General features: G+C 55.3%; 1 protein-coding gene across 1 annotated transcript; it reads right to left on the minus strand.

The window, feature by feature from the left end:
* Nucleotides 1-1,206: 1,206 nt before the first annotated feature.
* On the minus strand, nt 1,207-10,793 carry NRN1 (neuritin 1). Its single transcript, XM_056333736.1, has 3 exons — nt 10,423-10,793; nt 6,136-6,280; nt 1,207-2,517 (listed from the first exon to the last, which is right to left on the minus strand). Exons 1-3 carry the CDS (start codon nt 10,475-10,477, stop codon nt 2,286-2,288), a joined length of 432 nt encoding a protein of 143 aa, XP_056189711.1. The 5' UTR covers nt 10,478-10,793; the 3' UTR covers nt 1,207-2,285.
* Between the last annotated feature and the right edge of the window lie 1,494 nt (nt 10,794-12,287).

Below are 12,287 nucleotides of genomic sequence, written 5' to 3' on the forward strand. Positions count from 1 at the left end.
GCCTGACCTCATGAATACAGAGATGTGCACAGAAAAATCAATTTAGGTCTAGATCCTCTGTGGGGAGGCAAAATAACCCGAACCATTTAAACAAAGCTCTGCTCTCCAGGGTTTTCCTTTTTCTTCGGTGGTGGTGGGGATTGAGTCCAGAGGGAGGGCAAAGGAAAACGAAATGCAAGCAGACCTGTGCCTGCCGAAGAGAGGCTGAGCTCTGCAAAGCCGCTCCCCCCCCCCCCCAAATACACGCATAATGTATTTTATCATTAAAAAATCAACATTGCTTCCAGTGGTAAAGGCGCCTGGCTCCAGTTCCTGAGCGCATTCGTTGCTGGGATTCAATCCGTTTGGGAAATGCAGATTGGCTTGCGACCCACTGTTTGATTTATGAACTGTTACATTTGCTATTGCTTACACATTACATTGCGGACCTTGGGAAGGAAAGGGAGCAGGAAGAGGGGGCGAGGGAGAGAGACACCCTACCACCCTACCCGTTGGCAAAGGAGGGCTACTGCACAGGCAACGGCTCCCCACCGGAATAAATCACCTCAAACCAATTCGCGGCCCCTACCTCCCCATCACCCACGCACCCACCCACCCCCGGTCGCCAGCTGGGCTCTCGCCTTATAAGTAAAAAGGACGTGTTTACTCTTTGATGTGTATTTCTTTATAAAGGCATCAGGCGCCTATAAATAGCTGAGGTTAGAGCAGCTTCTGCTGCAAAATCAATACCCCGTCCCCCCCTTCCCCTTGCTCCTTCGGCTGAGCTGCCTTATTAATTATGAAAGGGCTCCTCTGCGCCCCGGCGCTTGGCTCCGCAGCCTCCTCCTTAATGGTGGTTGCTGCTCGCCCTCCGCCGAGGTTCCGCGCCGCACCGCGCCCGCGGGCCCGCCGCGCCGCCCGCCCCCGCGCTGTGCTGCGCCGGGTCCCCTTCGCCGGCCCTGGGGAGCGGGGGTGCTGCGGGGTGGGGGGTTGGGAGGAGGAGGAGGGTGGGAGGATTTATAGCGTATTTTTAAGAAATAAATTAAAAGGCGGGGGGGGGGGGGGAAGGAAGGCTCCGACTAAGCAATTCTGCCGCCCTGTCCTTGTTTGAACTGAAATTGCCATGTTCATCCAGGGAGCGGTGCAGGATTTAGCCTTCCTTGCCCTAAAAACCCTGTCCTTTTCGAGATACTCTAGCCATATTTTATAAAAAGGACGACACCCTCATTTCAAACAATAATTTTTATTTTATACTTCTGTCTATACTTTGTAGCAAATCTTTTTTTGTTTTTTTTTTTTTTGCTGAATTGACTTTATAATAAACTTTTGTTTAAATTACATTTTTCTTCTCTTTTAAAATCAAGGCTCTTTTTTTTTTTAAAAGCATTTTGCTGTTGTTGGGTTTGTTTGTTTGTTTGTTTGTTTAGGTTTACATTTAAGCCCCCTTTTTGTGATCTCTACGGTTGGATATTCAGGTATTTTACTGGTATGTGTAACATCTAAAACAAAGAGGAGGAAAAAAATTAAAGGCAGTGAATTCGGAAAGATGCTTTCGAACAGCAAGTAAAGGTAAACTCTCAGAGCTCGGTTAGCAGCATTCCTTCACTCCGCCGGGTATTTAGACACATCTCTTTCGCTTCTTCCCTTCCTTCCTTAACTGTTCGTTTCCCCCTCTCTCGCTCGCTCTCTTTCCCCCTTGAGGAAAAATGCTCTTTTTTATTTATTTATAATTTTTTTTTGCAGTGGAATGACCAAAAAACAAGCGACTGTGGAGGAAAGATGAGAGATTGTGAATTATTCACCATATGCTTCACACGTGGCCATCTACCTTGGATTCATCACCAGTGCCTTTTTTATTTTTTTTTCTTTTTGCCTGCGTTTTTGTTCTCGCCTCGCACACGTTTGAGGAGCCCGTGGCTCGCCGGGAGGTATCCCGGCCGATCACAACCTTAGCGTTAGGTGGCCCAGAGCCGTTCCTGAGATTGCTTTTGCACAACGAGGGCTCGAGTTTGGTTTTTTTTTTATTATATTTTTTTTCTATTTTTGATTCGAAGCGATAGTAAAGCTGAGGTCCGATTTGGGCTGCGCGCCGCTGCCTGTTTGGTAACATTTGGCAAATAAAACACAAAAAATAAAGGGAGAACGCTTCCACAGTCCTACATGGGTGTTTCACCATCATCAGCCACCACCACCACCACCATCATCATCAACCACAGAAAAGCACAACGTCCCCAAAGCAACGGATGGACACTTCCTCTATAGATCCAGCACATGGAGAGGGTGTGGGTGTGAGTGTGCTCGCCCCCCTAGAAAGGCAGCCAGGTCACTAGCGCGGCCCACAGAGCCGCCAGGAGCAGGGGCAAAGCCGGCGGGAGGAGGGACGGTGCCGCGCCGCTGCCGCCTCCGCACAGTTCAAATAAGCTGCCTTGGAAATCGAGGTTTTTGGATTCCCGTCTCAATTTCTCCCAGAGGTCTGTCGCTCCTTCCTGGCAATCGGTGAGCGCTGTGAGGGTGCAGGCGTGGAAATCGTCCCAGTACCTGCAGGAGGGGAGAGCAGCCGGCGTCAAAACAGGCACGCACCCAACCATCCCCGGAGGGGGGCGGGGGGCGCCCCCTTGGGCCCGCAGCCCCGGCCCCCCGACGGCGGCGCCGAGCGGGGGAATGCCCTAAAGGGGGCTGGCTCCAGGCGGGGAGGAGCTGCCGCCTCCCCCGCCCTAAAACCCGGCCCCACTCCCCCCCGAGACACCGATTTCTGGGAGGGATCCTGGGCCCCTCGCCTTCCCCTGCCTGCCCCACAGCCCGCCCCCTGCCCGCTTTGCGCTGGGTACCGGCTCCCGTGCCATCTCCCGGGGGGGGCTGCCGCTGGCTGGGTTTCCGACGGTCCCCCCTCCCCAACCCCGCCTTCGGCACAGCCCGGCCCGGGCGGGATGGTGCAGAAATCGCTTTGCTGGGTGGCTGCCGCAGCGGTCTTTGCCTGGCGGGGGAGGGCATGCAGCCCCCAGCTGGCAGGCGCCCCTGGGAGCCAGCGGGCTCGTCCGGGGGGCGTTCGTAGGGGCAGATGGGTGTGGGAAAGGCATCGCTTTTCCCAGGTAAGAGGCGGTATCCTGGAGGGTCCCGGTGAGGTGTTAGAGACCCTCGGGAGGGATCCCCGGGGCGGAATCGGGCCCTGACTGCAGGGGCAGGAAAGGAGAAGAAAGGAGGAGAAGGAGGAAGAGGAGGAGAAAAGGAGAAGGAGGAAGGAGCATCATCCCCTCCTGGACCTTCCTGGGCGCCCCGCACCTCGGGAAGCGGCGGGAGGGGCTCCTCATCCGTGGCCGGGGGTCTATAGGCAGCGAAGGGTTTCTCCTTCGTCAGAATAATTTCCAGTTCCCACACGGTTTTCCTTTTCCTTTTAGTAATTCCCTTCTGCGTGTCCAAAGGAGGACAACGGAGTTGGGGAAGGGTCTGGAGCACAAGTCCTGTGAGGACCGGCTGGGGGAACTGGGGTGTTTAGTCTGGAGAGGGGGAGGCTCGGGGGGGCCTTATCCCTCTCTACAACTGCCTGAAAGGAGGTTGTAGGCAGGTGGGTGACGGTCCCTTTTCCCATGTAACAAGCGACAGGACAAGGGCAAACGGCCTCAAGTTGTGCCAGGAGAGGTTTCGATTGGGTATTAGGAAAAATTCTTCACTGGAAGGGTGGTCAAGCATTGGAATAGGCTGCCGAGTTTGGGTGGTGGAATCACCATCCCTGGAAGTATTTAAAAGACGTGTAAATGTGGCGCTTAGGGACATGGTTTAGTGGTGGACTTGGCAGTGCTGGGTTATCGGTTGGACCCGGCGATCTTAAAGATCTTCTCCAACCTAAACGATTTTAGGATTCCATGATTTTTCAGGGGGATTGGAGCCGGGTTTGCCGCCGGGGCTGGACCCGTCCCACTGCCCCGCCTCGGGGGGACCTTTCCTCTCCGCGTCTGTGTTATCGAAAGTCACCCTGAATCTGCCCTCTGCCTCCTATTTTCCCCTTGCCTCAAGGCAGGTGCCTGGAAAGTTGGATATTGGTTCTTTCTCTTTCTTTCTTCCTTCTTTTTTTTTTTTTTTTTTTTTTTTTTTTTTTTTAAGTAGTCGTACAGTTTCTAATTTATGAGCACTCTAAGCCGGTTGTAGACTCCCAATGTTTGATACATTTGTAATAAATAATGAGATACTGAGAAGCCAGAGTCTGAGAGTGTGCCTCTCCTGCAGTATTTCTGCTGTAATTGCATCTCCCAAAGGAAAATTAAATCTTTACCCGTCTTCTTTCAATACACATCCCAGCAGGGCGAAGGCAATCGAGTGGTGGGAGGTGGTCGGAAAAAGGGTCTTGCTTGGAAAAGAGGTACTTTTTACAGGTCGGAACCACGTCTGGTCCGGTGCTGCCCGGCCAAAGGACATATTAGGACACTGCTGCCCGGGGGTATTTATTCCTCACACAAGGTGTTATACCTTACATAAGGTAAACTGCAACTCAGCATTTACAGCGAGATGCCAGCTTTAGCAGGTGCTTGACTCAGAAATCTCTGGTAGGAAGAGAGGAAGGCTGCAGTCTCTTCTCTTCTCTTTTTCCTTTCCTTTCCTTTCCTTTCCTTTCCTTTCCTTTCCTTTCCTTTCCTTTCCTTTCCTTTCCTTTCCTTTCTTCCCATTTATGTCCTTCGTTTTCTGATTTTCACGGAGCAAAATCAGAAAAAACCTATTCCAAACATATTTATGTCTAAGGACCTTGGCTCGTTTCTAAACATGATTTTCTCTAATTTTGTTTGGTTGGTTGGGTTTTTTTCGGTGGGAGGGGAGTTTGTGCCAGAAAACAGCAACAGGGAGACGGGAGAATACCCTGTGCAGCCAGATTTTATTTTATTTTATTTTATTTTATCCTTTTCTTTTCTTTTCTTTTCTTTTCTCTTCTCTTCTTTTCTCTTCTCTTCTCTTCTCTTCTTTTCTCTTCTCTTCTCTTCTCTTCTTTTCTCTTCTCTTCTTTTCTCTTCTCTTCTCTTCTCTTCTTTTCTCTTCTCTTCTTTTCTCTTCTCTTCTTTTCTCTTCTCTTCTTTTTTCTTTTTTCTTTCCCACAAGTATCGAAAAGGCCCGTTTCTGCCTCCCTGCCCAGGACCGGGACCCCGCAGCGGGACGCGCAAGGCCGGAGCAGGCGGCTCCCCGGCCCCAGCAGCCGCCCCAGTTTCCCTCCCTGGTAAGATCCACTGCCCTGAGCTCTGGGGAAACTCACCCCTCATTCAGGGCTCCTCCACCTGTCCCAGTTCCTCCAGCTTCGGAGAGGAATTGGGAAGGAAGGGAGCAGAAACCGATTTAGCAAGGTGAGCTCTTTTTCTCCCTTTATTTTTTTTTTTGTGGTTGTTTTCCTTTTTATTATTTTTTTCCCTTTATCGTTGCCCCTTCCTTCTCCTCCCCTCTGTGCCAGGAGCGGGGCGAGCCGGGGGGGGGGACAATGGCCTTTCCCCGGGAGTCAGGGGACCCGAGAGGCGCGGGGCTGGGGGGCAGAGCTGCCGTCGGGACAGCCGCGACGGCCGCCCCTCTGCCGCTGGGCGATTCATATTGCGGCTGGGCTCTTTTGTATTTAATTACATCTATTTTCCGAGGAATCACCTCCCTAGGGCCGGCTGCCGCCGGCCAGGGTGAGCTGCCTGTCCCCGGCCTGCCACTGCCCTGAGCGCCCGGGGGGACCCCGGAGCCTGGCAGTGACCCTGAGTCCCGAAGGCAGCAATAGGAAAGGGGGGAACAACCCCCGTGCAGCTCATGTCAACACCCAGGGCGAAGCAGGAGAAGGGGAAGAATGCAAGCGAGGGGCTAAGGAGGGGAAAGGGAAAATAAAATCCCCACAAACACCTAAACAAACAGAAAAAGAAAACAAACAAACGCCCCCCCACCCCCCTCTCCCCCAGATTCACGGTGGGAAAACTAAAAAAAGACGTTGTAAAAACTCCCTCCAGGCTGCCCTGCTGCCCTACGGCAGCGCCCTCGGAGGAAGCCCGGAGCGGAGAACCCAGCCCCGAAGCGCCGAACCCCGCGTTACTTCTGCTGCTTCCCCTCCCACCGCCACCATCCAACCTCGCCCTCCCCCTTGCCCAGCCCCGGGTGACCCCCTAGTCCCGTTGTCCCCCCGCGGCCCCGAAGGAGAGAGGAAAGACCTACGCGCAGATCGTTTGGAGGTTTCTCTTGTCGTCCAGGTCCTGCGGGTAGTTGGCCATGTTATCGCCCAGCCGCAGCAAACAGTCCGAGAAGCCCCTAAAGACCGCATCGCACCGCCCCGCCGCTCTCACCGCCTGCACCAGGTGCGCTGGGGGGGCAGGGGCACAGGTCAGCACCGCCGGCCCCCCGCCCGCCCCGGCCCCCGCACCGCCCCCTCGCCCCCTCCCCCCTCGCCCCCCCACCCCCGTCGCTAAAAGCGCGCCCGGCCGGGCAGCGGCGGTCTGGGGCAGGAGGAGGGCGGTGGGACCGAGCCAGGGTCGCCATCGGGCGCTCGGGGACATGAGTCAGGGGCTTGTCGCCCTTTGCCTTTTTAGCATCAGGATTTTCAGTGCCCGTGGATTAACGGCATTTGCTTCAGTCTTTTTTCTTCTTCTTTTTTTTTTTTTTTTTTTTTTTTTTTCTTTTGAGGGACCGGGAGGAGGGGAGGGGAGGTGAAGATGCGCTGCGTGCTTCTCCCCGGACTTGCTCCTTTGTTAGAAAATTCCGCCTCGAAGCAGCAGGCGCGTTTCTCCGTGCAAACACTGGCGCGCACACACGCACACACACGGCTCCTTAACGCCCGGGTCGCCCGGCACAGATTGTGCAAAACGCGGCCGGGGAAAAAATATATATATAGGAATAATAATTAAAAAAAAAGAAAAACCACTAGAAAAAGCTGCGACAAGGACACGAAAAGAAGCAACCCCAGCGCCACGCACGCAGCTGTGGGGGCTTCCGGGGCTCGGAGCAGCGGGGCGGGCAGGGGCAGGGGGGAGTCCCGCTCCCTCCAACCCGCCGCCTCGGGCATCCTGCGGGGTTGCGCTGCGGAGCGGCACGCGCTTAAATGCAATAGGAACAAACCCAACAACAACCGCCTGCAAACGGGGAAAGCAAACGCGTTACGGTGTGCGGGAGGTGGTTCCTCCCGCGTGTCGGCGGGGGGACGGGACGGGACGCGGGGACATTGCTGCGGCCTGTGCCACCGCACCGCGCCGCACCGCGCACACGCCCGCAGCAGCCCGCGCCGCAGCCGCAGCCTGGGGGACACGGGGATGGGGGTGATCCCTCACCACTCTCCTGCCAGTGACGGGGGCTGGGGACGCTGTGGTGTCCCTAGGCCCGGCCTCGACCCCGGGCACGCGGCTGGGATGTCGCTGCGGGCCGTGGGGGCGGGCGGGGGCTGCCCCCCTCCCTTCCGGAGGAACCCTGGGCCGCCCACACCGCCGGGGCGGGGGGGTTGTTGGGGTGGGGGTCTCTCCCGAGCCGTGTCCCCAGGGTATGGCGGTGGCGGTGTGTGTGTTCCCTTGCCGGGCACCGGCTCCAAGCTAAATGGCTGACTCCGACAGAGACTGTTTCAACCCAGATCCCCCCCCTTGCCGTTTGATTCATCGCTAACATGACTTGGTGGCCACTCCCCTCTACACACACACCAGCACCAGCCGTCACATCAAACCCCCAGCAGGATACAGACGTTGGCTACGGTAGGAAAAAAAGCCAGGCAAACAAACAGAGAAGAACTGAGGACCATCCCGGGGGTAAAACCATGTCCTATAAAACCCGCTCCATCCCGCTCCGGCAGCTACAGCGGGAAAGAGGAGGGGAAGCTGTCGCTAATTCCTCCCAAAACGTGATGGGCTGAGCTGAAAATAGGGGGTCCGAAGCGAAGCCCTGCCTTGGGCCGGGGTGACAGAGGGTCAGGTCTGGGACCAGCGGGGCTCAGAGCATCCCTCCATCCCTCCCCTCCGAGGGGCAGCCGGGCCCGCGCCGCTCCCTCCGCACAGGGCACCCCCGGCTCAAAGCCGCCCTAACCCCCACCAATTAAGGACCCCCCCCCCCCCAAAAAAAAAAAAAAACAAAACCCAAACCAAAAAAACAAACAACCCAAGAAAGCAAAATCAGATAGACGAGGGTCCTGCCCGGTTAAACAACAGCGGGATTTCTACTGAACTATGTCGCTTGTGCTTTGCCGTGGCTCTGACCTTCCCCCCCCGCCTCCCTCCTAGCCCCCCCCCCTCCCCCTTCAAAGACAGGAGTGTGCAGCAATTTGCAATGCAGCAGGACCGCAGGAGCCATCCATAACGGACTGTGCCCCCCTCGGCGAAACCCGCTCCCCGTCCCCCCAGCCCGCCTGCCCTTTAGCTGTGCCTGGTCCATCCCTCCTGTCCCTGGGCGCCTTCCACGGAGACTCGGTCCCCGCGTCCCCCCCAAGTCACCTCCCACAATGTCAGGGATTTCGGACAGTTCCAATCCCCTCTGCCCATATAAATATTTTTTCTTTCCTAAGCCCCGGCGCCTAGACGTTTTGGGAACGATCCGAACATCCATTTCACACGAGCCGTTACCGGGAACGAGGCAAAGGCAAATGGCCCTTTGCAACCCCCTTACGGACAACCAGAAGCTGATTTCGGGGTGGGGGGCAGGTTACCCGAAATACCGAAGGAGGAGCAGAAAGGAGAAAAGCCCTCCACGAGCTTCAAAGCTGTCCTCTCCCAGGGCACCGCAAAGCGACCGCACCGCCACCATCCCCGCGGTGTGCAGCAATTTTTGGGGTAACTTTCCAAATCACTGCTCATGCTCCCGCCAGCCCGGGGACGGCTGCTCCCAGCGACCCTAGCTACCTTTCCAAATGTCACCGTGAATAAAATCCTCCCTCGCTGCATCAAATAAACGCAAATGAGAGAAAATCCTCCTCCTCCAAACGAACAAACAAATAAAAAATGCAAGGACTGAACTTAAGGGTAACATCCAATTAATGCCTTCCCCTTTCTTTCTCTGACAGTACAGAAAATGGCCTTCTGAAGAGTTCAGCCTCATTTAAAATGGAATGGTAATACGAATGGAGGGGTTTGCATCGTATATCCACATTTTCCAGAGGTCAACATTTCATCGCAATATTTCTTATTTTTTCCTTTTTTCCATGAAGAAATGTTCAAGGCATTTTGCCTTCTTCTTTCCTCCCTTTCTTGTTCTCCCCTTCTTTTTTTCTTTCTTTCTTTTTTTTTTTTTTAATTTTTTTTCTCTCCTTCTTTCTTTTGGTACCCACAAAATGCTGCAGAGATTGTCTGGAGAGGAGGGTGACCGAGCAAAAGGATCTCTAAATAGCAATGCCGAGCATTTTTGGTTTTATTGTAGCAGAATTCCTTTGCAGGCAAATATTTTCAAAGGTCTCTTCACACCTGACAATCTGGATAATAAAAGACGCGCTTTAATCGCCCTTTCCTTCAAGCTCAATTTTGGATCATGCTTTGGAATATATACATTCCATATAAAATCTTTAAAATTTGCCTGTACAGGACCAAAGTGGTCATTAACTTGGAGATTGTTTAATGTCTGTAACTCAAAACATTTTCAGCAAAGAAATGTTGAATAAAATGAACCTGAGAGCAAACTAGTAACAACAACCAGTGAAAACCCCAAGATATTAACCAAAACCAGCAACGAGCACACAAAAACACATACCGGCGTGGAGGGAAACCTGTTCTATTTTAAGTAACTTAGCATATATAGAATTTTTTTAGACCCGCTCGTTTTTTGACAGCGGTTCTCCCAGCACAAAATTAACGATCGGGCGGTGGGACTTCGCGATTTTGAAAGGTTTTTTATTTGTTTAAACCCCCCATTCGGGTGGATATAATTTTTTTTTCCTTTAAGTTAGTGATGGGTTTTGTTTGGTTTTAGGCTGCTTTGCAAATGGGAAAGCCTCCAAGTTCCCAAAGGGAGCCCTTGGCTTGTCCCCCTGATTTTCTGCAAAAAAAAAAACAAACCCCAAACTTTCCAGTTAGATCTCTCGCAAGCCATTTTGTGCTGGTTCTTATTTCTCTGTCCCTCGGGGCAGGGAGGGGAGGGGGATTTCTTAGCGCTGGAGTTCCCAGATTGTCGGTGGAAAGGAATGCAGGGGATATCCGAAAAACAGATACAAATGCAGCCGTTCGTGGGGACGGAGGGAACAGGAGGGGGAATAAGGCGGGGGGGGGGGGGGGGGGGAGTGAAGTATGAGCATGCACCGATTTAAGAAAAAGAACAACAAAAGTGGTTCCAGAAGACCGATAAAACGGCTCCCTGTCCTGCGGACCCCCCTGCCTTGACAGCGTGAAGCACCCCGAAGCCGCCCGGGCAGGAGGCAGAGGAGCGGGGTCCCCCCGCGCCCCGCACCGCGGCCGTCGGCGCAGCTCGTTCCCACGTTCCGCTCCTGCATGCATCAGCCGGGCTTCGGTGCACACAACTTGCTCCCGAATTTGGCAGTCCACTTACCTATCTGTACAGCAAGGATCAGAGAAATATATCTGCCGTTCAACTTAAGTCCCATCCTACATTTAGTAAAACCATTTGCGGCTGCAGATCTTTAAATAGTTACTTTGGAGAACGTGGGGGAAAGCTGAAAAATAGGCATTGCCAACAAGTTCCGAGCAGCGGAGGACTTTGCAGACAAGGGGGGGGGAGACAAGAGGAGAAGGAGAGAAAGAGGGAGGCAGAGGGAGAGGGCGAGGAGGACTAGCTGGGAATGGTTCGCTCCATTAGGAGGGGGCGGGGGAAGTACAGCCTCACGCCCACCACCGGCCCTGACGTGGGGGGATGACACGGACCGTTTTTTTTTTTTTTTTCATCCCCTTCTTTTTCTTCCTTTTTTTTTTTAAATGTGCACCTTGGAAGAGAAACGCCATTTATAGGCATCACAAGCTGGATTTATCCGCTCTCCCCGTGTCTCCCCGCCCCATTAATCGCCGAGGACCCCCCCCGCCCCCCCCCGCGCTCTCCGCCTGCCCCGTGTGGCGGCGGGGGGGGGGGGGGGGGGCGGCAGCCGGGACCGTCCCCCGGGGCGGGAGGGATGCGGGGGCGGTGGGGGGGACACGCACACACACACACGCACACACAGACACGCAGACGGAGGAGCCGCCCCCCCGGGGGTGGGGATTGCACGGCAGAACCCCCCCCCGCCCCCGGGCCGCCCCGTCGGGGCTGGCCGGGCCCGGCCCCCGCGCTGCGGAGCGGGGAGGAGGAAAGGGAGGTGCGGGTGTCCCCTCCCCCTGCCCGCCCCTCCCCCACCATGACGTCACCCCCAGGCTGAGGTGGGGGAGCGCGGCGCGGGGGGAAGCTGGTCTCTCCCGGCCCTGCTGCCTGCGCTCAATCCCGGTGGCAGCAGCCCGGCTGTGGGACTGCAGAGCGAGCTGTGGGAAAGGGGTCACGCGTGGGGGAGCCCTGGGGACTGCAGTGGGGCCGGCCTGAGTCTGGGGACCACCGCACCCCCTCCTCTGGGGATGGGCTACAGGTGTGGCAGGGCTGGGGCGGGGATGGCGCCGACCGGGGCTACGCGGAGCCCTGCCCGGGACAGGGCTTGGTCTGGGGGGCTCCTGCAGCCTGGCGCCCTCCCGGGACCCTCCTCAAGGCCACTCCTTCCAGCAGCGAGAGAGGAACCTAACGGTGCCGGCATGGGCTGCTCCCGGTGCGAAGCAACCGGCTACAACCCCATCCTACAGCCTGGGCTCTTCCACTGCAAAGTTACTCACCCCCAGCTCAGCCCTGACCTTTCTCAGCCATCTGTGGGACCTCCAGGAGCCAAAGGCGGACTGGCCGGAGTGAGAACTTCTGCTGGCCTTTGGTTCTTCCCAGTCCCAGGTCCTCCCCCTGCAGTCCTTCTGCACTGCCAGTGCTGCAGAGCCCTGGACCAGCTGGGCTACCAGTTGGTCCCTCTTGTTACAAACCACATGTGACAATCCCCAGACCTCAATGAGAGGGGGACAGCAGCTGCCAGGCTGGGTCTGTCTGACTTTCATGGGCTGCCTGAAGCCCACCAGGCAGAGACAGGGATTGCACGGGGTTAAATGAATCAGTGCTACTGGAAGTAAGGAAACTGGAGGTCAGGATGAGAAGCATCCTTGCTGAGAGCTCCATTCACAAAATAGTGCTGGTGAATGCCATTGCCTCTCTAGTTCTACCTAATGTGTGCAGAGGCAGCCTGCACGTGCATCCTCTTACAGCCGTCCTGAAACCCCAAGCTCTGTTTCTTCACCTGGAAAGCAGATACAACGCTGGGTAACTACGCTACAAGTCAGCTGGGGCCTGCAGGTGAAAAATGCTGACTTGTCCCTTCTGCACCTTCCCACTATTCCTTTTTGCTC

This window comes from Falco biarmicus, chromosome 3, assembly GCF_023638135.1.
Source record: "Falco biarmicus isolate bFalBia1 chromosome 3, bFalBia1.pri, whole genome shotgun sequence".
In the NCBI taxonomy this organism is placed as follows: Eukaryota; Metazoa; Chordata; class Aves; order Falconiformes; family Falconidae; genus Falco; species Falco biarmicus.